At 40.4% G+C, this 25,969-nt stretch overlaps 2 protein-coding genes across 3 annotated transcripts; both read left to right on the top strand.

Moving 5' to 3' along the window:
• The first annotated feature begins 531 nt into the window (after positions 1-531).
• LOC124691209 (BEACH domain-containing protein B) lies at positions 532-22,021 on the top strand. 2 transcript variants are annotated; one of them, XM_047224467.1, is made up of 40 exons: positions 532-729; positions 1,369-1,432; positions 2,348-2,552; positions 3,198-3,371; positions 3,533-3,847; positions 4,668-4,890; positions 5,506-5,559; positions 5,824-6,267; positions 6,741-7,053; positions 7,290-7,739; positions 7,834-7,992; positions 8,096-8,245; positions 8,647-8,802; positions 8,923-8,964; positions 9,043-9,387; positions 9,567-9,740; positions 10,226-10,386; positions 10,773-11,082; positions 11,172-11,577; positions 11,661-11,988; positions 12,224-12,412; positions 13,153-13,417; positions 13,524-13,730; positions 13,807-14,028; positions 14,119-14,295; positions 14,394-14,506; positions 15,320-15,775; positions 15,854-16,064; positions 16,212-16,433; positions 16,520-16,990; positions 17,082-17,384; positions 17,504-17,956; positions 18,038-18,084; positions 18,182-18,275; positions 18,513-18,719; positions 18,875-19,000; positions 19,091-19,462; positions 19,555-19,786; positions 20,154-20,903; positions 21,584-22,021. In XM_047224467.1, the coding sequence occupies exons 1-39, from the start codon at positions 551-553 to the stop codon at positions 20,846-20,848; spliced, it is 9,714 nt and encodes a 3,237-aa protein (XP_047080423.1). In that variant the 5' UTR covers positions 532-550; the 3' UTR covers positions 20,849-20,903; positions 21,584-22,021. The 2 variants fall into 2 exon arrangements, with proteins under 2 accessions (XP_047080423.1, XP_047080424.1); XM_047224468.1 differs by having other exon boundaries at positions 675-729; positions 3,195-3,371.
• A 2,559-nt stretch (positions 22,022-24,580) lies between these two features.
• Positions 24,581-25,882, top strand: LOC124689141 (GDSL esterase/lipase At1g28600-like). Its single transcript, XM_047222723.1, has 3 exons — positions 24,581-24,842; positions 24,935-25,150; positions 25,242-25,882. The coding sequence occupies exons 1-3, from the start codon at positions 24,581-24,583 to the stop codon at positions 25,880-25,882; spliced, it is 1,119 nt and encodes a 372-aa protein (XP_047078679.1).
• Positions 25,883-25,969: the final 87 nt, after the last annotated feature.

Genomic DNA, 25,969 nt, shown 5'->3' with positions numbered 1-25,969 from the left:
TTTCTAAAAGTTACCAACCACTCTTGAAACAGGGAGCAACAGATGATGCAAATCTTTGCTACACAAGGAATTAGCATCACAGCCCTCGTGTTAGAGCTGACCTGGCAATCAAAAGGCACGGTACGTCCGTTAACTTCCGTTAGCAAATCGTGGCGTTGACCGACTCCCCGGCTCACACCGACCAGCACACAGTACACATTCTTCTTTTGCACAAAAGGGCTCGTAGAAGTTGACATTGCAGAATTAATCCAGATCCCTCTCTTCCTCCGCACTCCTCCTCGATCCGTCACCAAAAAAAGGCTAGGCTTCGCGCACGCGCACGCACGCACGCACGCACGAGAGAGACCAAAACCAAAACCAAAACCATTTTCCGAATTCCGGTTCCCCTCACGCGATCTCCCTCGTCTCCACTCCTGTCACTACCCCGGGTAGGGGAGGGATCGGGGCCGGATCCGAGCCGGATCCCACGGGGCTCGCCGCCTTCCCCGCCAGCGCGGCGATGAGCTGCTGGAACTGCCGCTGCTAGCCGCGCGCGTCCGATCGGGGCCCGATGAACATCGTCAAGGGCGTCGCCGATCTCCTCCGCAAGTCCACGCCCTCCTCGCCGGCCGCCGCTAGCGCCAGCGGCGGCGGCGCCGTCGGAGGCGGCGCGGGCGGGGGTGGGGCCGGGGTCGGCTCCCCCTCCGCCGACAAGCTCGCCGCCGCGCCGTCCCCCAGAGTCCGCTTCAGGTACCCAGCCCTACCACCAACTCGCTCGCGCCAGTGGCTCGTTCGTTTGCCGTGGGGACCGCTACTTGCTTGTCTGAACTGGGCCGGGATGTGCTCAAGTTGCATTGCTGAATTCGAGCTCGTGTTGGGCGGTGATAGGTTTTCTGATTTCACTACTTGCTTCAGCCTGTTAAGTTCTTCACGCTTTTGTTCGGACCAAGCTTCGAGGTGTCCTGTCTACTTTGCCTGCTGGGATAACGGCTTAGCTACGTGGAACTAACTACACATGCTAATTTGTCAACTCATGGTAGAACGATCTTACAGACTTCTTAGGATGCTGATTAATCTGCTGCTAATCCTATTCCGTTTCACTAGGCCTGCTTACCATTTTGCTGTAGAGTGTAGACACACTAAACCGTCGGTGATTGGGGTAGTTGGCTGGACTACTCTGGTTTCCATGTACCTATATTCATGGATTGTGCGCTCATAACACGCCGAGTCCTTGCAATGTAGGCAAACAACTAAGCTCTGTTAACATTTCCATTCGCCATTTCTGTTAAGGTTACACATAGCTTGCGCCTCAATGAAACTGGCTGTAGTATTACTAGTTCACGATCCAACGTGGCCATTCTATCCTAATACTGTATTATATGCTTCCAGTGACAGCGGTGAGGAAGGGGTCTTAAACACGCTTTGGCACAAGTACGAGAATGCCATCGACAAGGTACTCACCTTTACTGAATTTTCACCAGACTGTATATCTAAGATAGTGTCACCCAATCCTTCAGTTAGTATCTTTGAAACCTTGCGTAGTGCTGACCGTAGCATCAACTTGAAGCTTTCAGCAGACATCCTGATTTGGGTGCAACATGATAAGTTAACAAAAATATTTTCTAACACTTGGTTCTCTGATGCCGAATCTTATCCACGAGATGGCTTTGCTGAGTAATTTGACTAATACTCTCACTAAGAATCCTGCATTATTGAGTACCTTGGTTGGGTAATGCTCTGAAGACAGAGGGTACGGAGCTTTCGCCCTCATCTTGCCGCTGGCAAGGTTCTTCACTGCCGTTTATACCCAGGAGCTCCAAGATTCAAAGCAGAATATATCGAGAGACTAGAAGAGAACCTAGGCCACTCTTTGTTTATTAAAAAGTAGTTGGCTGTGCTGTGCTTATATTGTCAATGTCCTGTAAAAGGTATCCAGTGCAACCAATCTAACTAAACATAAGACTGTTATCTGGGCTATTATAAAGATAGGCATCTAACTAATTATGGTACCTTATGTCGATCTTCCTAATTTCCTTATATCTTAACAAACACGGTCCCTTTTAAACTAATAATGCGTAACATTTATCAACTGACCACTACCCGTTGCATGCGTGCTGGTGCACATAAAATGTATAAGGAGAGGAGTGTCCAAATTCATGAATGAATCAATATATGTCCTCTAGATCATGTAAACTAGATTAAGAATGGAATTGCACACCTTTGTGTTTCTTTCAAGAAGACAACTCCCTAGAGAGGAGGTACTTATGAGCTATGACAGGAATTGAACTCTGGATTTTTATTATAGCATGAGGATTTTTCATTCCATATTATCTGGTCATGTTCATTTCTCATGTCAATAATTTCATAGGCTGAAAAGAAAAAGTCCCTGCAAGTATTTGTCTTGCATTTCATACAAGCATTTAAAGACTGGGAGCCACACCATATTGATCTATCAGTTGACCGGGAATCAGCATCGAATGATACAGTTTTAGGATGTTCTGGTGGGCATCCTTCTGAGGTCATCCTTATTCTTGTTCAGGAGATCACTCAATTAACTTCATTTGTCACTGAGAGTAAGTAGACTCACTGAACAAATGCCATCTTTCTTGAGTATGTATTCCTGGCTCCTTCATTTCACCTTTCTTATACCGTAAGATACAATCTAATAGGTTTCCAGTGATCCAGTCAGCACTAGTCATGTACCTTTTCAAGTTGCCATTCATATGCCTGTAAGGACATCTTTGCACATCGTTTGTTACTGTATCATCTAAGACTATGACTGCGGTGAAAAAGGAATGAAACAATTGCTAGACTTGGGAACTGGGATATATGACTTAGAAAACAGTTGTATCCACGAACCAGTAATCAGATAATTTTAAAGACAGTTCTAAACTTGTTGGTGTTTGCTGGATGCTCTCAAGCAGGTGGAACCTGTAAGGTTCAGTTTGGTACACTGAAATGCTATGTGGGGCTAGTATTGAGTTAGCTATTTATTTTCTTGAACTGTCTCTTGAATATTTTGAGCTTCATTTACTGTGAAACAGTGGAAGTGTACTTCAGTTTGGTGTTATACTAAAAAATTATTGCATTCTGCATACCAGATACAATGAACAATTGTTATTCTATGCCAACTGTTGTATTTTCAGTGGTTCATTAGGTTTGACAATTGCAGTGATTCAGTGAGAATCGAGATCTTACTTGTTTCTCTGTATTAGTAGGCAGCAGCTGTCCAGAATCCTCTGCCAATCTCTCAGAGCAATCCACAGACCTGGGATTAAGTACTGAAGTGTTGACTGTTTTGGAGTGCTTCACTATTGTTACTCGCTCAGTGCATAACTGTAGAGTATTTAGTTATTATGGAGGTGTACAGAAGGTTACTGCTCTTTTGAAAGGTAGTTTCTTTCTTTATTTGAGTATTCACCATTATAGATTCATTTTGATTCTTTACTCTTTTCTATGTTTTGAATGAACTCGTTGCATAGAATATGATGAATGTGATATATAGCTTCTGTAAACAACCTTATCTTAACTGCCCTTTCTCTCGTGTATTCAGCCGCAGTTGTAAAGCTCAAGACCTTGACCAGTTTGCTTGCCGCAGATGAGCAACTGTCAAATAAAACTGTAGAAAATATGAGGATGATGCAAAAGATTCTTGTATACATTGTTACAATAATTTCAAACTTTATGGATCTGGAACCAGCTGCAACAAGGATTTCACGGGTCGTCAGTACCACTGTTCCTACCCCGCCAAATAAGTACTTGGCCACAGTTACTCCCAATACTACAAGAAGATATGTTCCTGATAGAAATTGGCAGCAGAAGGCCATTGTTTCAGTTATGGAAGCTGGTGGTGTCAATTGGTTAGTAGGTAAAGTTGGGTTTTCGATGTTTACGTACAGTTTATTATATCTTCTACTCCCTCTGGCCCATGATATAAGATATTATTACAACCAGTACGCTCAGGGAGTAACCATTTGCTTTGGTACTTGCTTGGGGCAGTTAATCTTAGTCTATATATAGATATAGTATGGTCACAAGTCCTCTTTACTCCCGCTAAACAAGTCTACTTTACTCAGAAGAGTTTGCTGGCAGTTATAAGTACACTCCATGCTTTGTACTTAGATGCCACGTAGGTTCTACCCTGAAATTAAACTGGGGCACTTCTCATATATCTTGTGACCATAAGGCTTGATAGTATGCTGTAGACTTTGCTGATGCAGTTAAGGTTTGTGTTAGTATAACATTAGAAATAAACTAGTAACTTGTGGATCAGCCCTGAATTTGGATAAACAAGTTACTCCCTTTGTTCGGAAATAGATGTCTTAGAATGTGTGCAGTCAAACTACTCTAAATTTAACTACTAACATATTGAAAATTATTTGAACTTCTCAAATAATAGTACTATCGTTATATTGTTGCAAACAATGATTTTATAATTTGTATTACTAATGTATTCATATGAAAAATAATAGTCAAAGTAAATATTATAGGAAATAGAGTTTCAACGTTGTGGTAAAACAGTGCGTGTTGAATAGTTATGCCATACATAGGTAGTGTAGATTCGTATCAGCTGGTAACATATCCAGGAAACTATGGTTACTGAACTCCTCAGAAGCCGCTGATATTATATTTATTAATCTACATTTTCAATCGTTATTATCTTACGTATCTGAAGTTATTCTTTGCAGAACTTTTAAGGGTCATTCGAAGACTGAATTTGAAAGAGCAGTGGACTGACTTGCCACTTCACTTTATAACTTTGTATGCTCTGAGATCAACAATATCTGAAAATACTCGTGCGCAGAATCATTTCAGAAGCATCGGAGGGCTGGAGGTTCTGTTAGATGGACTGGGACTACCATCAAGCAAATTTTCAGTATCAAAGCAGTCTTTTGTCCCTAGTGATGAAAGGTGAGTGTTTACTGCTTCAGTAGTGACAAAATCAGACCTTCACTCATAGGAGGTTCCAAAGGTGGAAAAAGAGGAGCAACAATTATAATGAATCGGATAAAATAAACAAAGTAGATTGCTTGTCATTGTAAACACAATATTCTTAAGGATTACCCGATAGTTCCTCAATTCTGGGAGGAATTTCCCCTCTATACGGGGATTTACTCTGTTACTTTGGTTCAATTGGATTGCAATATGCAGCATATTTTTTCATCTGTTTCGGCAAGCATCAGATTAATAAATGTTACTCCACATAGGATTAACAAATGTATGGCCGGTATATATTCCGTAGCTTCTACTTCACAACAGCTAGTGTTGCTAACTTGCCAGGTACTGCCATTTAAGAGGAATGTCTTATATTCCGCTTTCTAATAGAGGAGATACCTGTACAGCAATGAAAGTATCTTGTTAGTTACCTGCCATCAAGTGTTCAATAAGACCATTTTTGCCATTGTAAATTGACAACACGCTTAAACCAGCAATCCGCCAGAGATGGCAAGCTACATTTATCTAACTGTGTTTGTTTGTTCGCCGTTCTGTTTTGTTCTTGTTGTCTGAAATGACATGCTTTTGCAGGAGTGACATTCTACAGCTCCAGATACTATCTTTGGAAATTCTGAGGGAAGCAGTGTATCCTGTTGCATAACTTTTTTATGTAGATAAATTAGTGCATCCCTCATTAGACTTTGTTGTCTTCTTGATTCTGCCTTTCTGGAGCAATGATATAATATATAAATATGTTGACCTCTTATTTAACCGAAGAGCTCCAATTAGATCATGGGTGTAGACTGATAGTGCTAACTTTACATATGAGAGGTCATTGCTCACCACTGTCAGAATTTTGTTTTCTGTTTTGCTTTATTTGTTTCTCTTGGCTCCTTGACTGTTATTCAGTTTCGGTAATGTCAACAACTTGCAGTTCTTATGTGAAAATGGGCGGATACATAAATTTGCGAACAGCATCTGCTGGCCTGCATTTATGTTTCAGGAGTTTAATCAGCAGAAATTTCTTGATCCTCAAGTGCCCAACTGGAAAATCGATAGACAAAGCACAGGGACTTCAGCTACATTGGAATCTTTCCCAAGTCCTGTTGATATTCTCGATACAACAGAATGGAATGAGTATTCTGTGAAGTTAAGCATGGCACTTTGCTCCTTTCTTCTTCCTCCTAATGAGATCAGGTACTGTCCTGGGGCAACTGTTGTTACCCAAATTTCTCTATCCATCTCATTGGCGTACTGGGAGCAATGTGTAAGGTGGATCATAAAGATTCTTTCAACAGTTTTCCCATGCATCAAAGCTTGTGCTAGTGACACCGAATTACCTAACCATATAATGTAAGTTCCTATTCTCCATTTGTAGTGTGTACATTCTTGCTGACTAGATTAGCTGATTATGATGCTTTGTTTTCAGTATTTCCAGTCTATGAAGATGCTTTATTAGCTTCATGAAAAACACTGTCCAACCTAGGATTTTGGTTAAGAAAGTTCAGTTGCATAATTAACTCTACCAAATTACATTAATGTATATTAATGTAATGTCCAGTCTTCTGATAGATATTTCCCAACATATTAGTAATTTTCGAAAGTGTGGTTAGTCTTGTAGTATCCACTCCCCATTTTGTTTTTGCAAATCGTTCATTGTTCTGGGCTTCTGTCTATCCATTTTCCTTTTGAGGTGAACTGCTTTGCCTGTATGGAAGTATCATGTTTTCTAAGTTTGTGATCGAATCTCTAAATGTCTGTATCTTCAAATTCTTTGTTTTCTTTTCTAAATTTCATTTACTGATTACTTCTTTTGATTGGTTCAGGATTCTTGCAAATAGCCTACAGAATTATATGCTCTGCACATTTAGGAAGGTTCTCATTTCAGCACCCGTTCTACTCAAATCTTTCCGAGAGGAGGGTTTGTGGGATCTGATATTCTCAGAGAAATTTTTCTACTTTGGGTCATCTGAGGAGTGCATTCATCATATTGTTGGTGACACACAAAGTGATCATTTAATTGATGCTACTGAATCAACTGGTTCCAGAAGTAATCTAGCGGATGTCAACGTCCTTCAGTCAGAAGCTATTTCCTTCTTGGAGTTTGCTGCAACACTGAATGAAAATACAAATAACCTGGTATTCCGAAATTTCTCCTTCCTCACATAAGATGTTACTTATTCTACTCCCTCCGTCGCAGAATAAGCTGCTCAAGTTTGTCTAGATACGGTTGCATCTAGACATGTTTTTAGTGTATAGATACATTCGTATCTAGAAAAAGTTGAGCAGGTTATTTTGGGACAGAGGGAGTACCTAATTTGAATACTGCGATATTGTTTTTTTGCATTCATGTATTTGTTCTGTTTTGTTTGTAGCCAGAATGCTCAGCATTGTTAAATGCACTTGAATATTGCACTAACGGTCCTGGATTAGTTGGTGCTATTCTTAAGAGCTTTCATGTTATCCTACAACTCGCCACTGAACAAACTCTAGCTTCTTTCAAGTCATTGGACGTGCTTGCCAGAGTCCTGAAGGTTGCATGCCTTCAGGCACAAGAATTAAGGAAGTTAAATTGCAGAGATGACTTAAGTGGAAATGGTTCTCAACCAGAAAATGTTCTGATGCCTTCTTTGGATGAGAGAATTAAGAATACTCGTAGATGTGTTGAACTGGCTTTCCACCTTTTCAAGGAATATGTCAAAATATCTGACCATGGAAGGACTCTAGTTTTACATAATGCAAATTGTATTGGGTGCCTATTTGATTTATTCCAAGAAGAAAACCTCCGGAAACATGTACTCGAGCAAGTTCTTGCCTTATATAGGGTATAATCATGTTCATTATCTTTCTCTCTTTTTGTCGCTCTTGATGTTACTGTTAGAATTAACTCTCTCCTCCCATGTTCTTTCTTACGATCAGTTGCCCCCATTATCATCACAAGATCATGCAGCAAAGTTGCAACTATGCTCCAAATATTTAGAGACCTTCACTCGTGCCAAAGAAAAGGAAAAGGACTTTGCAAAATTATCAATTGATCTATTAGTTAACATGAGAGAGATCATTTTGATAGATCGCGTGGTACGTTTTCTTATAGATGGTTACTGTAATTGCGTACTATCCTTTGTTTCTTCTCATCTTACTAGTGCATTGTGCCTGATGGATCATTCATATCTTTTGCTAGTATTACCAAAATCTGTTTCGCAATGGGGAGTGCTTCCTGCATATAGTCTCTTTGTTGAATGGAACTTTTGATGAAGCAGTTGGAGAGCAATTGGTCCTTAATGTCCTTCAGACGTTGACCGAATTACTTGCTGAAAACGATGAATCCAAGGTAATAAAATACTTTGCTATCTGAAGGAGTTCACTTCACACATATTCTGTATGAACTATGTGGGACCAGTGCTAGTTTTTGGTCATTTTTGGATGGCCACTTGCGCCATCTTGTTCCAAGATAGTCATTCCAAATCAGTCGCTAGGTTTTTTCTTTGTTGTGGAACCAGATATTTCTGGTCAACCCAGGTTATCCACCAAGTAAAGAATCCCCCCTATTTTCAAGCGTTCATGTACATAACATTTTTTTTTTTATGTAAGGATAAATTGGAAATGTCAATTAGAAAGAAACATGGCATAATCCTCTCCCTCATACTTGCATTTCTGGCAACGATTTGAGTTACTACATATACCTTCTTTGTTTAATGCTCTTCAAAAAACATTCTGGTTTGTCTTATCCAGGCTACTTTCAGAATGCTGGTTGGTGTGGGCTACCAAACACTTCAAAGCTTGCTACTGGATTTCTGTAAATGGCTACCAAGTCGGAAACTCTTGGATGCCCTACTTGGCATGCTTGTCGATGGGACATTTGAGATAGATGAAAAGACAACAATAAAGGTATGCAGTCTTCATGATTAAAGCAATGACATACTCGTATGTTCAATTGCTTCACTCAATTGTACTTGCATTGTTGCTTGATTCTATACCCTGATGTTTTTATTTCTTATTTGCTTGCAGAATGAAGATGTAATTATACTATTTTTAAATGTTCTACAAAAGGTTCGCTCCTCCCTCTCTCTCTCACTGATATTTTGCATCTGTATATTTTATGTAACATTGGTGATTTCTGATCGGCAGAGCAGCACTTCGCTTCAGCATTATGGGCTTGTGGTCTTACAGCAATTGCTCAAGGGGTCCATTACAAATAGAACTTATTGTTTCAAAGCAGGATTACTTAGTTTTCTCCTTGACTGGTTTTCAGTTGAGGAAATGGAGGACACAGTCATCAAAATTGCTGAGTTAATTCAGATTATCGGAGGACATAGTATTTCTGGAAAAGATATACGAAAAATGTTCGCTCTCCTGCGTGGTGAGAAGATTAGTGTCAAGCAGAAGCATAGTTCATTGCTTTTGACAAGTCTTAGTCATATGCTCAAGGAAAAGGGACCTGAAGCTTTCTTTGAGTATAGCGGTCATGATTCTGTGAGTTATTATCATTTTCAATACTTTCATCATTTTCCATAGTATTCTGACAATCTGTAATGATTTTTCCATGTTGAAGCAGTGTGATACGGTTTTCTTTGTTATTCCGAATACAATTTTCTGTACAATTTCAAATATTTATGTGGTAACTAAGTATCCTACTTTCTTCCCTTCAACAGGGTATTGAAATAAAATCACCTGTTCAATGGCCTTACAGTAAAGGTTTATCTTTCTGCTGTTGGCTAAGAGTGGAAAATTTCCCTGACAACGGTATGATGGGGCTTTTCTCCTTTTTCACGGAAAATGGAAAAGGATCTTTAGCTATGCTTGGGAAAAATACTCTAGTCTATGAGGTAAAGGTGGTTGCTTCATTTTTAGAACATTCGTTGAGCTGCACTAATCACTCTTTTTCATTAAGTACATTATATTCTGATAAAAAAAATTGTCAGTAAAATTGGGGAGTATTTTAATCCCGCATAGTGACCGAGTTGCATTTTTCATGAAAATCATTGTTTAGTTTTGAATATATATTTTAAGAAATGTCTTAATTTCATCAAAAAGAACTGCATCCATTTTGCAGACTAATGCATTCCTAACGTAAGTATGATTATGATCTATGTTTCTACTAGCCCCTACTATTCGGTCTTCTGCTATTCACAGTTGTTTAGTATCCATTACCAAGATGGTTTAAAAAATCAGCCATTTTCCTGATAAAAACTCTATAATGTTTCGTCATAGTTGATTAGTTCTACATCTTCCACATGGCATGAGCTCGTTACCTCCATCAGTTATCGGATAATAGAAGTTTGATTTCATAGTTAATGTCTACCCTATGCAGTCAGTCAGTCAAAGGAATCAGTGTGTTTTGTTGCCTCTAAGCCTCCCAACGAAGCAATGGAAATTCCTTTCTGTTACTCACACAATAGGGAGAGCTTTCTCTGGAGGAAGCCAGCTGAGATGCTATGTAGATGGTGATTTAGTATCAACGGAGAAGTGCAGGTGCGTGGTTCTTCATTTCTTTGGTACACCATTTGAACTTCTTGGGCATGCTCTGTTTCAATGATCATATCTAAGGACTTCAAGTAGTCTCCACTATTTTCTTGTTCGATTATTTGAAATTTCTTGTTGGTGAAGTCTTTCAAATAGTGTCTCTGTACATGGTTCTTAGCACTATTAATTCTCACATGTTTTGTATATCCTTTTAAAGGCAAATGATGTTAGTGCAAATTTCTTAAAACTTTGAGCAGAAAGCTGACCTGCACATGCCCTAATTGCAAAACGTACCTACTGGGTATCTTGTAAACTCTAGGATACTGAGGATTTTTTTCTGCCATTTTCATTTCCAGTAGCTGAGATATTTTATGCCACTATTTTTCTCTTTTCAGGTATGCAAAAGTTAATGAAGTAATGACTCGCTGCAGTCTTGGCACAGAATTGATGCCCATTGGTGAAGAACCTACTTCTCTTGGTTTTGAGGGCACTTTTGCCTTTGCTGGTCAAATGGGCCCCGTTTATGCATTTTCCGATGCTCTCTCTTCTGAACAAATAAGAGGCATATATAATCTAGGACCTAGTTATATGTACTCTTTCCTTGGTGATCAGAACTTGCTTATGAATAATGACTCACTGTACAAGGGAATTTTGGATGCAAGGGATGGTATTTCATCAAAGATGATTTTTGGCTTGAATGCTCAGGTACAAATTGGCCCTGAACATCATTTTATCTTCTTTTGACCAGTTACTGGAACTAGAGAATTGAATATTGTGTTCTTTTCTACTTCCAGGCTAGCAATAATAGGACTTTGTTCAATGTGTCCGCTGTACTTGATAGTGTTGACAAGAGCAAGCTTGAGGCAACCATCATGGGTGGCACAAAGTTATGCTCGCGCCGCTTGCTGCAGGACATAATTTATTGTGTTGGCGGTGTCTCTGTATTTCTTCCACTTCTGATACATTTTGATGAAGCCATCACCCATAGTGGAGAATCTGCCACTGGTGATGAATTGGCAGGTCAAGTCATTGAGCTTGTTGCATCTGTTCTGGATGGAAATGTAGCAAATCAGCAACAGATGCATCTTCTTTCTGGATTCTCCATTTTAGGTTTCTTGCTTCAATCTGTTTCAGCGCAGCTGCTAAATTTGAAGACTCTTTCAGCACTGAAGTACATGTTTAATGTTTTGACGAACTGCGGTGATCTCTCTCTCTCTCTCTCTCTCTCTCTCTCTCTCTCTCTCTCTGAACTGTGTATATCACTAACCTATCTGCTCTTTCAGGTATGTCAGAAGTTCTATTGAAAGATGCTCTTTCACAAATTTATCTGAACCCACACATCTGGGCATATTCAAGTTATGAAGTACAAAGAGAACTTTATTTGTTTCTTATACAGTATTTTGAGACTGATGGGAAATTGTTACCAATATTGTGTGGGCTCCCTAAGATCATTGACATTGTACGCCAGTTCTATTCAGAAAAGTTAGATTCTAGGTCTTCTAAGCCTTTACTACATCTGGTTACTGAACAACTGATTGGAGAGAGACCGCATATAGAAGAAATTCGGAAGATCCGTGTTCTCCTCTTGAGTCTTGCAGAAATGAGCTTAAAGTAAGTACTCTGAACTGTTCATTCAGAGATGCTTTTTTTTTCGTGTTCACTCTCCAGAATGTTGCGTTTTTCTCTCCATCCAAACTTCTGCATCGTCTTCTTACTATCATGTTCATTGCTTGCCAGATACGCAAGTCTGAAAATATTTCTCTTTTATTCATATGCTAACAAATTTATTTGTTCCTTAGTATTTTCTCTTGAGATTAATCAGTATTACAAAAAACTTCTGTTGTAGGCTGAAGGTTTCTTCACATGATATAAGAGCTCTTGTGTCCTTTTTCGAGAAAAGTCAAGATGTTGCATGTATCGAGGATGTACTTTACATGATTATACGTGCCCTTTCACAGAATTCACTTCTATCATCTTTCTTGGAGCAAGTGAATGCTGTTGGTGGTTGTTACATTTTCGTCAATCTTCTTAAAAGGTAATACACATCTAGAAGTGTTGGACCCAAGTCATTAAGTACTTACGTTTAGTGCGCTTTACTGAGTTTACGACACCACAATAAAGACATGACCCATCAAAATAAACAAAAGCGATCTAAACATTCTAAGTACCGCCAGTCCTAAGACACTTAGTGGTGGTGACACCCCATGCCCTGAGAACTCACTCCTCCTCACCGTGGCACGACTAAGAGACCCTAGCAATTCTCTGCAAAGTGAGAAGCAGCTTGTAAGGCATGGAATGCATTCATCCACCACGAGAGCTTGCAGCGTTAGCCAAAGCAGAGCTCACAAGATCACGATCATGTTGTCGATGACAGCTGTGCAAGCACCACATGGACAACAACCACTAGCACGGCCAGCCCAAAACAATCACCATTTTCTCGAGCATCAAGCTAAGGGAGCAAAAGAACCCTGGTAAGGAAACCAGACCTTCACGACCGCAACAAAGGGCATATTCAGCATCACCGATTGCCTGGCAAGGTGCCCAACCTAGCTGCATCCAGCGGCGCCGTCAGCGGCCCACGGCCATTTCTTGTTCTTTGAATTATAATCTCTGCCCATATTTTTCTGAGAAGGATAGGGTCTATGCTGCTGGACTGTATTTTTTGCCTTCATTTCCTGACATTTCTTGTTTATATGAGTAAATCAAATATTTTTTATATCACACTATGATCTGTACTACTGGCGATGTGTATTTCTAACATTAGTTGTTGTTCAGGGAATTCGAACCAATCCGTCTACTGGGGCTTCAGTTTATTGGAAAGCTTCTTGTTGGAGTTCCATCTGAGAAAAAAGGACCAAAACTCTTTGGCCTTCCTGTAGGACGACCTAGATCCGTTTCTGAAAATATACGAAAAGGAATATCAGCAACACCCCAACTGTTTTTCTATTCAATATCTGAAAGACTTTTCAAATTTCCACTTTCAGATCATTTATGTGCTACCTTTTTTGATGTTCTTCTTGGTGGAGCCAGCCCTAAACAGGTAATTTGGCAAACTTCAGCTTGAATATCGTGCTATGCTCTCTATCCTCTGATGTCAGACTCCTGTAAACAAATAATCTGATTCCTGGATTATATTTTCTGTTCAGGTCTTACAGAAACGTTCCCAATCTAATGAGTTAAAAGATAGGAGCAGTACATCAGTAGTGAGCTTGGCTCCATTTTATGTTCCTCAGATGTTGGTCTGCATTTTTAAATATATGCAATCTTGCCAAGACGCGTCAGCACGCACAAAGATCTTGAGTGATCTTCTGGATTTGCTCGATTCAAACCCCTCAAATGTCGAAGCCATTATGGTAATTACCGGTTTCTTTCCTTAGACCTATATAAATTACTTCCGTGTTATCATAATTCATAAATTAATTCCATCAGGAGTATGGCTGGAGCTCTTGGCTTGAGACATCTGTGAAGCTTGATGTCTTCAGGAACTACAAATCAATTTCAAAAGAGAAGGATAGTAATTTGGAGACCAATGAGCTAATTCTTACAAGGAACATGTATTCGTTAGTCCTCTCTTATTGCTTGTGCTATGTGAAAGGTGGCTGGCATCAGCTGGAAGACACAGCAAATTTTCTTCTCTTGAAAATTGAGGAGGTTCGAGTGCTATCTCGTTTGGTTTATGTTATAGCAATTCAGTAGCTTCTTCCCTTTTCTAGTAACCCTTTTGATATTGCTAATCTACAGGGGCAGTTACCAAATTTGTGTCTGCTGCGAGACATCTTTGAAGATATCATTGGAAGCCTGCTCGAGACATCTCCCGATGAAAACATTTTCATTTCACAACCATGCCGTGATAATATCTTGTATCTTTTGAAGCTGAGTGATGAATTGCTTGTTGATCAAATTGGAATTAAACTCCTGGTATGCTCTGAGCAATACTTCGTGCAGAACAGAAAGAAAATGTTGTGTTTTTTGTATACCGCATCATCCACTCATTCTGCCCCTTTTGTCTCACACAGTTTCACTCACCTGATGTGAATGCACAATCTTCATCTGATGGCTCACAGAAAGATGACATTAGCTCTGCAGTTGTAGAAATCATAAATGCTGAGACAAATGGCCAACCTACAAGGTAATCATATCTCCTCTGTTGGTACATATGAGCGCAGCCCCATTCATTGTATACCATCAAAGCTTGTCCAAATCTGGGATTATTTTACCTTCATGAATCATATTGAAAATGGTAGTCATATAATCTGTTTGTCACTAATCTTGAAAAGTAATTTAATTGCTTAGATGCTTCTGCAATACAACCACATGTATTTTTTTTCTTATACGTAATGTGTGCATGTTAAAGATCAAGGTGCTGGAAATATCTACTACTTATACGAAGTTAGGCACACTAGAAACTGCGGTGTATTCCTGTGCGGAACCTCATCCTGATGCCAAGAGTGCCTGATTTGCTACATAATGGTTCTTTAGTTAACCATTTATGTTTTACTTAGCACAGTAGAGATTGTGACCACAGCATAGGCCGGAAGCACAAGCTTAGTGAAGAACATGTTATGCTAAACACAATTGATGATCTGTCTAGTTTAATAGGAGCATGATATGCTAAAACACTGATGACTATGCTGCTAAAGTCAGTGATATTATCATTTCTTCTTTCGGGCCTGGAGCCCTAGAGAGATGCTATATACATCAAGTGGTATACTTAGGGTTAGTGATTGCTTAGTGATGGCTGCTGCTGCTGCAGTACAAGTCACATTGTCTTGGTATTTGCTAGTTAGGCAATTTAAGATCGATAATTTGACACCAAACTGTCTGTACTCTTGTTCATATCTCTGTTCATTTGATTGTCTTCTGTTTCGATGATATGCAAGGTAGAACTTCTCATAATATCAGATTTATCATCAGTAAACATGTTCAGTTTGCACTTTTGCAGTCTTTCTTGGAGTAGCAACATATTTTCTGATGGAGATGAGCTGACTGATGATTGGTGGAGCTTTTATGACAAAATATGGACTCTTATTTGGAACTTAAATGGCAAAGGACAAAACAGATTGACACCGAAGGGATCAAATGCTTCTGTTCCATCTATCGGACAAAGGGCACGTGGGCTGGTAGAATCTCTGAACATCCCGGCTGCAGAAATGGCTGCTGTAGTTGTAGCTGGGGGCATTGGTACCGCATTAAGTGCAAAGAACAATAAAATTACTGATAAAGCCATGATGTTAAGAGGAGAAAGGTTCCCAAGAATCATTTTCCACCTCGTAATTATGTATTTATGCAAAGCTGGGTTAGAAAATGCATCCAAGTGTGTCCAGCAATTTATAACAATGCTTCCTAACTTTATTTCGGAAGAAGATCAATGCAAAAGCAGACTCCATTTCTTAATTTGGTATGTCTAACACTTATAATACTGTACACACTTCCATTCTATTATTGTGACTTTTGTAGTAATTTCCTTTTGCTGCAGGTCTTTACTAAGGGTCAGATCCCGGTATGGGGAACTTGATGATGGTGCACGTTTCCATGTTATGTCCCATCTGATTCTTGAAACTGTCATATATGGAAAGTCTATGCTTGCCACTAGCATGTCGGGCAGAGACGATTCTGCTGAAGCAAATAGCAATAAGGAGTCTGGGTTCATTCTTAATCTTGTTCAGAAAGATCGTGTTCTTGCCATGGTTTGTCCCTGTCTTCATTTTTTGTTTATTCAGAAGTTTTGTGCTTTATAGTAGTATCATACAAATATGATGCCTTACATGTTGCCTTGCACTTTTTTTTACTTTGCTCTATATTATCTTTTTTTTTCTTCTAAAATCCATTGCCAGGCTGCTGATGAAGTGAAGTACATGAAGGATGCTAAGGCTGATCGCCTAAGGCAGCTCCAGGAACTAAATTCTAAACATGATGAGCGCTTGATTGAAGATATAGAACAACTCCAAAGCTTTGAGGATGATATACAGTTTGCCAAGACTGCTGCAATTTCTGCAGATGACAATAGAAAAGCAGCTTTCAAGCTTGCATTCGATGAGGACCAGCAAATTATTGCAGTAAGCTGCTTCTGCAGTAAATTTTACCTATTAAGTCGATGTTTAATAGTTCAAATTGCATATAACTGACATGTGCTTCATATCAGGATAAATGGATACACATTTTTCGTGCTTTGAGTGATGAAAGAGGACCATGGTCTGCTAGTCCTTTTCCAAATAATATGGTGACACACTGGAAACATGACAAGACAGAGGATAAGTGGCGGCGGCGGCTGAAGCTCAAGCGTAATTATAAGTTTGATGAACGCCTTTGTCAGCCACTGTCCACCAAATCTAGTAACGAAGACACTACCCCATCTGTTTATCCGTTTGTTAATGCCAAGCTTCCAGAAAAGATGAAGCGCTTCCTTCTGAAAGGAGTGCGCGGAATCACAGGGGATATTAGTTCTGAATCATGTGAGGATAACAATGAAACGAGTGAGCCTTCTCAGAATAATCCAGCAGATAACCAGGCATCAAGTGATGCTGTAGATTCTGCAGACTCTTCAGGGTATCCTACTATTGTTCAAAATAGGAAAGAGCCATTATCTACTGGTGGAGATAACGATTATGCTGAGGTAAGGAGGTTTTGTTATGTGCATGCAAAATTTTGTGGATTTTATTGTTGTTTCCTCCCTCAGACCCTTCGTTTTCCTTTTCATTTCGCAGGTGCTATCTTCCGTTCATTGTGTTCTTGTAACACCAAAAAGAAAACTAGCTGGACAATTGACTATCACACGAAATGCCATGCATTTTTCTTTCGAGTTTCTGGTTGAAGGCACAGGGGGCTCATCTGTTTTCAACAGGTTTCAAGATAAAAAAGAATCAGATTCCAAGAATGAGCTGGGAAGTGTGGAAAAGCTGAAGAGTAATTCTGATGTAGGACGAGGCAATCAGGCTGAATCTGGTGATGCTCTGCTGAAAAGTCAATCTAACAAAATCAAACACCATAGAAGGTGGAAAATAACCAGGGTGTGTTCTCTCTCTCTCATTGCGTGTGTGGATTTGCATATTGTCAGTCACATATTTGACTCCACTTTCTTTGTGCATATTGTCAGTCACATATTTGACTCCACTTTCTTTGTTGACAGATAAGAGCAGTTCACTGGACACGTTACCTACTACAGTATACTGCAACAGAGATATTCTTTGATGATGCAAATGCACCTATATTTCTTAATTTTTCCTCCCAAAATGATGCTAAAATTGTTGGGTCTCTTTTAGTTTCCCTGAGGAATGATGCTTTGTTCCCCAAAGGAAGTACGAAAGACAAAAATAGTGTGATTTCGTTTGTTGACAGAAAGGTCGCATTGGAAATGGCTGAGAGTGTCAGAGAAAGTTGGAGAAGAAGAGAAATCAGCAACTTTGAGTACCTAATGATTCTGAATACTCTTTCTGGACGATCCTACAATGATTTAACTCAGTATCCTATATTTCCTTGGATATTGGCCGACTATTCGTCAGAAAAGCTTGATTTCAACAAGTCATCTACTTTCAGGGACCTGTCAAAGCCAGTTGGTGCACTGGATGCAAAACGCTTTAAGGTATGTTTACGAGCTATGGAGTACTGTCTCTTCTGGTCATCATCTTTGGTAAACATCCAATAAACAATATGCAATGTGCAGGTTTTTGAAGATAGATATCTTAGTTTCTGTGATCCTGATATACCAAGGTTTGATCTTGATATTTATGTATTGTATTCTTTCAAACATTTATTTGTGTCCCAAGTTTAGATACTCATTACATCAAACTTCTGTTCTCTTTTGCAGTTTTTATTATGGATCACACTACTCTAGCATGGGAATTGTTCTCTATTACCTTCTAAGGCTTGAGCCTTTTACTGCTCTACACCGCAATCTTCAGGTCCTATATTCTTGTTATCATGCCCTCTGTTGGCATTGCATTTGTTCATAATTCATTATCCTTTGTGGTTTTTCACTTTGTTCTCAGTAATTCCTTACTAGTTTGAATATGATTTTCTCTCACAACAAGGGAGGATTAATTACGATGCGTCTATATTCTTTCATGGCATATTTTGCACTGAACCGCAAATACTATTAAAGCATATTAGCTAATACGTTAGTTTATATGTTTATACAGGGTGGTAAATTTGACCATGCAGATCGTCTCTTTCAGAGTATTGAAAGCACATACAGGAACTGCCTGTCAAATACAAGTGACGTTAAAGAGCTTACACCTGAATTCTTTTACATGCCCGAATTTCTTGAAAATTTAAATTCGTATCACTTTGGGGTAAAGCAGGACGGTGAACCTTTAGGTGGTGTTGGTCTCCCTCCATGGGCAAAGGTAATGGATAATTTCTGCAATTTTGTTGATAAACTTTTAGTGAACCTACTCAACCAATCTAAATATTTGAAAGGGTTCTTGTTGGTTAAAGATACACAAGATATAGTGCATACTATGGAACGAGAATTTATGACCGAAGGAAATGTCTCATGCAGGGTTCACCTGAAGAGTTCATTCATATCAATCGAGAGGCCCTTGAAAGTGAATATGTAAGCTCTAATCTTCATCACTGGATTGACCTCATATTTGGTTATAAGCAGCGTGGCAAGCCTGCTGTCGAGGTAAATGATTTATCACTATTTTGCAGCACACTTGAGTTCTTAGCTCTCACAGTTTGACCTCACTAATCACATTACAATTACCTGGAGCAGGCAGCAAACATATTTTACTATTTGACATACGAGGGTGCAGTTGATTTGGAAAACATGGATGATATTTTGCAGAAGTCTGCTATTGAAGACCAAATTGCAAATTTTGGACAGACACCCATTCAAATTTTCCGGAAGAAACACCCAAGAAGAGGACCTCCTATACCAATTGCCCACCCACTATATTTTGCTCCACAGTCGATAACAGTTACTTCTGTTGTCCCTAGTGCAATCAACTCTTCATCATCTGTATTGTTCATTGACTTGTTGGATTCAAATGTTGTCTTAATGAGTGAGGGGCTCATACTGTCAGTAAAGCTTTGGCTAACAACACAATTGCAGTCTGGTGGAAACTTCACGTTTTCTGGATCAATGGTCTCTTCCGAATGACAATTATATCTAATAGATACATTATTGTTCTATAATTATGTTTACTTAAATTTATTATGTATGTTATTTTCTTGCAGGAACCTTTCTTTGGAATTGGCTCTGATGTTATTTCTCCCCGAAAAGTTGCTACTTCCTTGGCTGAAAATGTTGAGTTTGGAAGACAATGCCTAGCAGCTGTCCAAATTCATGGCGATAACTATTTGATTTTATGTGGTAATTGGGAGAACAGTTTCCAGATCATTTCTCTTAGTGATGGAAGAATTGTGCAGAGCATCCGGCAGCATAAAGATGTTGTCAGCTGTGTTGCAGGTAATTAAACTTCTCTGGAAGTGTATAGTATTAAATTTCATCTTTAAGCTCCAGCTTTAAGCAATTATAGCAGCAAACTACCTCCAGTCCACAATATACGTCCAGAACACATGTAGGAGACATATAACTGTAATAAGATATAATGGAATTGAACCATACTTGCTTCCATTAGATTGATTAGTTGTATGTCTATCTAATAGGGTCAAACTTCAATGAAATATTACTTCTTGAGCCATCTATGGCTATGTGCTCTGGGCAGATATTGTGAACCAGAGGGAGTATCGTTTAGGGCTAGCAACTAAGCAAGCCTCATCTATGCATTCCTTTTCATTTTGCCTTAACATGCTGAGGACACACTTTTGTGCAGTTTCATCTGATGGAAGTGTAATTGCAACTGGAAGTTACGACACAACTATTATGATCTGGCATGCATTCCGAGGAAGATCAAATGACAAAAGATCGAAGAATGCAAATAATGATCTATCAACTAAGGACCATGTTATCATCGAAAATCCTTCTCATATCTTGTGTGGTCATGATGATATCATCACATGCTTATTTGTTAGTACGGATCTAGATATTGTTATCAGTGGATCAAAAGATGGAACTTGTATATTTCATACATTGCGTGAGGGGACTTATGTTCGATCCATTCGACATCCGTCAGGTGCTGGTCTGTCAAAGTTGGTGGCATCACAGCATGGCAGGCTAGTATTTTATTCTGAGAGTGATCTCTCGCTGCATATGTATTCCATAAATGGAAAACATATTGCTTCATCAGAATCCAATGGCCGCCTCAATTGCATGGAACTAAGTTGTTGCGGAGAGTTTATGGTATGTGCTGGTGATCATGGACAAATCATTCTGCGCTCTATGCATTCTCTTGGTGTTGTTTGGAGGTACGAGGGAGCTGGGAAGATAATAACGTCTTTAGCTGTGACTCCTGAGGAGTGCTTTTTAGCTGGAACCAAGGATGGTAGCCTGATTGTATTTTCAATAGAAAATCCTTTACTTCGCAAAGGTGGCATACAACGGAACAAGATAAAATCTTCTTTAGGCTAAGTGGTGTATCGAGGAACATTGATTAGCCCTCCTCGCTGCACATTCTGAACAAAAGGTGAGTCATTGCCACTTCCCATGGCATCGTTTTAATTTTTGTACCTTTTTTTACCACTCTGCGTATTGATCTCTTTGTGCTGTTGTCTTGTACCACTTTGTTTGTTATCATCTCCAAATCTTGCAGGATGCTCAAATTGCATAGTTAATTTGCCCTTCTGGATCTTTTAGAAAAGGATAATGTTTTGACTCTGTGTGTCAATGAGGGTAGTATTTAGTCATTTAGGCTCCTAGTTGCCGGGTGTCCATTAGGGTTCTTACTATGTTTACCCATTTAAGCTTCTCTTTGTACCTACAGTGTTTACTATAGTTAGACAATGCCACTTGTTTTTACTTATCATGAGTTTTATAGAAGAGGAATATAGTTTATTGTAGTTGTCACATCTTTCTAGATTTTCAGTTGCATGCACCGGCTAATAAATTAAACCTTTACTGCACTGTCATGTGCTCTTCAGGACACTTAAGAGAATACTGGCAGACTTAATTTATGATTCTGGTAATGTCTTTACAAAGTTTACATACACTAGCTTATTACTGTATGGTTGAAGAAATTTCTTGTTGTTTTTATCCGATTCCTCGGTTGTTTTGCAAGGCAAATTGTCTGAAGCTACTGCAGTCTGTTTTTGCACAATTTTCTTTGTTTGTCTGAGAATATTGATGTTTCTATTTTGAAACCTGCAGATTGCCGGCAGTAAATGTAAAAGAGAACAGTTTGTTACTCCTGTACGCATGTACATACAACATTAGATTGAGGAGTTAGGATTCTGCAGAATGCCTGAGCTGATCACGCAGATAATTCTTCTAACTGAAGTCTGAAGTATGGATACACGATACATTTTGTTTTGACTCCCAAGACAAGCTTGGATACGGACATCCTCCTAGTAGTGATTGCTTCGGTCCATCATAGTTTTCACCTGGTGATGGACTGTTGGTTCTATAGCGAGTGTAATATAACCTTCTGCGATGTTCTTAATAGTCAGGGCGAGCAACTCGCTCCCCAATAGAGTTTGCCTGTATGTATTAGATGCCATTGCCATGTAGTTACAAAACTGTACACTGTACACTGTACATGGAAGCTCATCTTAGTGGGAAAATAAGCGGCATGCTTCCGATTTCTTCCATTGGTCTCTGGAAACTGAGAAACATTTTCTGCACGCTTTCTGGCTAGCTCTGCATGTTTTTTTTGTTTCACTAGCTGGCTGGAATCTCTAGCAACTGAGAAATATTGTCGAGATTTAGTTGCTGGCTCATCAACGTTTCGCTGATTGCTTGACGTTTCCTAAATTTGGAGTGCGCACACGGAAATCTGTGCAAATTTTAACCGGACCTCCAAACATATTGTTAAACAGTGGCAACACGTATTGGTTTCAACTTGGTCGGCTGACGATTAGTGATTATAGGCCAATCAGCCGATTAATCGAGTGATAAATGAGTTTATCAGTCGATGACCACCGAGTAGCGATTAATTGGCTGATTAATGGTTGAATGGAATGATGTTTTGAACAGTGGACGGTTGGACTACCATGCTTGGGGCTGGATCAGCTACAAGCAGCGATAGTGTTCAGAGTGAAGTGCAACAACCGAAGGAACATCAGCCGGCCAGGACTTAAACGACCTAGCCCTGTCGTGCCCGCATCCTCTCATCTCACATTCTTAATTGTGATGGCGACGTTGCTAGCGTGTAGCAACTCGTGCTTTCCGTTTCTTCCAATCCTCCCAAACCGCAGGGATGATAAGGGGGACAATGGAGGCCTTTCACCCGTGAAGGACCTCCCCATTGTAGTGACGCTGTTGATCGGAGTGATCTAACATGTCAAAAGTGATATCCGAAACCTGCTAGAGAATGTGGCCTACACGACATGTAAAGATGACAACAAATACTTTTCTCAAGAAAAAAAAAGATGACCAACTTTTGCAATTGGTTATCTCTAGGCGTTACCTCTATAATTGATGTCTGTATGTGTCCAAACATATATATATGTGTTCCGAACTTAATTAGAAAACGCCTGACCAAGACATGTTGACATGTGGTACAGTGAAGAGCAAAAAAAATTTCTCTTAGATAAAAAAGATGACATGATAGTTAAAAAAGTAAGACATACTTTTTTTTTCATTTCTCTTTCCTCCAAATTAGCAATTATTTCATATTGTTTCGCTAAGAGAAAGTTGATATCACCCTTTATAGCCCACCAGATCTTGTGAATTGTCTGGAGTCAGTTTTCGGCTTTAGCTACATGCAGCGGCACGAGAGGTTCAGCTGCGATTTTGCAACGATCAAACTTGGGTGCAGCGTATTGTCCTCCAAATAAGATGAGAGGTTCAACTGTGATGTTGTGCGACAAGCAAACTTTGGTGTCTTCTACGGCGGTAGTGCAAGGGGGCATGTCCCTCGGTGAGGTTATCTTTGTGTTCATTAGATATATTCTTCGTCCGTTCTTTATATATTGGCAGAAGCAGCCAAATCCTTTATATGTATGTTTGTATCTGTATATGTTTTTATACATTTTCCTTACATTTTAATACAGAAACGTATCCTACGCCGTATGTTCAAAAATAATTTTAACCACCACCGCCAAATCGTTTGCATAAAACTAAGAGATACTCCCTCCATCAAATAAAAAGTTCAATTCTCTCAAAGTTTGAGCAATAATATATACACAAGTATGAAGATATGTAATACCAAATCAATATCAATAGACTCATGATAATATATTTTCATAATAAACTTATTTAATATTATAGTTGTTCATATTTTCCTAAATATATTTGGTCAAAGTTAGAAACATTGCCTTTTTTTGACTAAGTTTATAAATTAAATTAGAATCAATTAAAGGGGAACGGAGGGGTGTTTTAGGGCATGTACAATGGTTATATCTTAGCGATGCCACGTAGGATAATTGATAACATGGAGGAAAGAGAAACATGAAAAAAGACTTTGCCTTCTCTTAGCTAAGAGATCATCTCTTAGCACAATCTCTCTCACCACATATTTAGGGATGTCTCATTACTAAAGATAAGACTAAAAAATAACCCATTGTATATCATGTTTTATTGTTATATCTAGATTACGTGGCGGGGTTAAGATAAGACAATCTTATCAACCATTGTACATGCCCTTAGGGACAAAGGGAGTGCCTCATTATATCTCCACCCCTAAATCAGGTTAACTTGCTCATTATTCGTTTCACAACCCCTATTGCATCGTGGAAAACTAGAGTACCAAATATATACTTTGCTGAGGTATGAAGGCTAAATGACTTGTACATAGAGCCGAATCTTTTGCATAAAATTAAAATATACCTCATTATATGGCCACCCCAAATTAATCAGATTACCTTCCTCATAATTCGTTGGTTCCTCCATATATATCGCGTACATAATTCCTGGAGTAATAAGAATGCCATAAAACCCATATCTTCTCCTTGAGAGGGACTGCATGTATGTACACAAATAGAAGCAAACAAATATCTTGCGATACACCCCCGCGCGTGACATGATCCCGATTTGATACAAATGCTGATACGCATTCCAAATTAATCACACATTCCCCTTTTTAAAAAACGACGTCTGTCTATAAAAGGACAGCAAAACCTAGGACGGAGAGAAGCACCTACATAGGTACGTAGCAGGAGCTAGCAGAAACACGAACTTTTGTGTTAGGAAGAAGAAGAAGAAGATATGGGGCGTCTCACGTGCTCCTCCTCCGCAGTCTTCCTGGCCGTCGCCGTCGTGCTGCTTGTCAAAGCCGAGGTGGCGCTGTGCGACGGGTGCAGCTACAAGCGCATCTTCTCGTTCGGGGACTCCATCATCGACACGGGCAACTTCGTGTTCGACATCGGCAACGGGCAGTCGCCGTTGAAGGAGCTCCCCTTCGGCATGACCTTCTTCAAGCGCCCCAGCGGGCGCATCTGCGACGGCCGCGTCCTCGTCGACTTCTACGGTGAGCCACCGTACCCGTACGTCGCCGGCATGGATATATAGTTGGGATGTGATCGATCTTTTAGCTAATGCTGATGAGATTGCATGTTTCAGCGGAGGCGTTCAACCTGGCGTTGCTGCCGCCGAGCATCCCGGAGGAGAAGACGGGGCAGTTCGCCACCGGCGCCAACTTCGCCGTGTTTGCGTCCATAGCGCTGCCGCCGGCGTACTACAAGAGCAAGTACAACTTCACGATGAACGTGCCGTCCGACCTAGGGGCGCAGCTGGACTCGTTCAAGAGAGTGCTCGCCCGCATCGCTCCCGGTGAGAGTAAGTTACCGCTAACATTCATGGTACATGCATCGTTACTCGATCTATATATACTCCGTATAATGGTTTCTATCTTGGTGTGATACTACAGGCTCCACGAAGGCTGTCCTGAACGAGTCCCTGGTGCTGATGGGCGAGATCGGCGGGAACGACTACAACTTCTGGTTCAACGGCGATCCCAAGAACTCACGCGACACGCCGGACCAGTACCTCCCCGACGTGGTGGCCCGCATCGGCTCCGCCGTGCAGGAGGTGATCAACCTCGGCGCGAGGGCGGTGGTCGTCCCGGGAAACTTCCCCATCGGGTGCGTGCCGGTGTACCTGAGCGCCCACCAGAGCGGCAACCAGTCAGATTACGACGAGCACGGGTGCCTGAGGTGGTACAACGACTTCTCCCAGAGGCACAACGCGGCGCTGAAGCAGGAGGTCGGCCGGCTCCGGTCGAAGAACCCCGGTGCCAAGGTCATCTACGCGGACTACTACGGCGCCGCCATGCAGTTCGTGCAGAACCCGCAGCAGTTTGGCATCGCCGACCCGCTCGTGGCATGCTGCGGCGGCGACGGGAAGTACCACACCGGCAAGCCGTGCGACAAGAACGCGACGCTCTGGGGTAACCCATTGGGCTTCGCCAGCTGGGACGGCATCCACATGACGGAGAAGGCGTATAGCATTATCGCCGCCGGGGTGTTGGATGGGTCGTTCGCCGACACCCCGCTGCGCCACTTTTGCTAGAGGAATTCTTAGTCATGAGGTCTGCTAGGATTGGGATTCTTGTTGTTTTGCACGTCAATAAATGGGCTATTGTCTAGATCAATGAAA

The sequence above is a fragment of the Lolium rigidum genome, chromosome 2 (genome assembly GCF_022539505.1).
Source record: "Lolium rigidum isolate FL_2022 chromosome 2, APGP_CSIRO_Lrig_0.1, whole genome shotgun sequence".
Taxonomy (NCBI): Eukaryota; Viridiplantae; Streptophyta; class Magnoliopsida; order Poales; family Poaceae; genus Lolium; species Lolium rigidum.
The sequence above is the reverse complement of the archived record's forward strand: the minus strand, read 5'-3'. Positions and strand labels throughout refer to the sequence as shown.

Coding starts and splice junctions, on each gene's coding strand:
- LOC124691209 (XM_047224467.1), top strand. CDS start 551: ATGAACATCGTCAAGGGCGTCGCCGATCTCCTCCGCAAGTCCACGCCC. Junction 730..1,368: donor TCCCCCAGAGTCCGCTTCAG/GTACCCAGCCCT, acceptor ATATGCTTCCAG/TGACAGCGGTGAGGAAGGGG. Junction 18,720..18,874: donor GTCTCCCTCCATGGGCAAAG/GTAATGGATAAT, acceptor TGTCTCATGCAG/GGTTCACCTGAAGAGTTCAT.
- LOC124689141 (XM_047222723.1), top strand. CDS start 24,581: ATGGGGCGTCTCACGTGCTCCTCCTCCGCAGTCTTCCTGGCCGTCGCC. Junction 24,843..24,934: donor CGTCCTCGTCGACTTCTACG/GTGAGCCACCGT, acceptor TGCATGTTTCAG/CGGAGGCGTTCAACCTGGCG. Junction 25,151..25,241: donor CCGCATCGCTCCCGGTGAGA/GTAAGTTACCGC, acceptor GTGATACTACAG/GCTCCACGAAGGCTGTCCTG.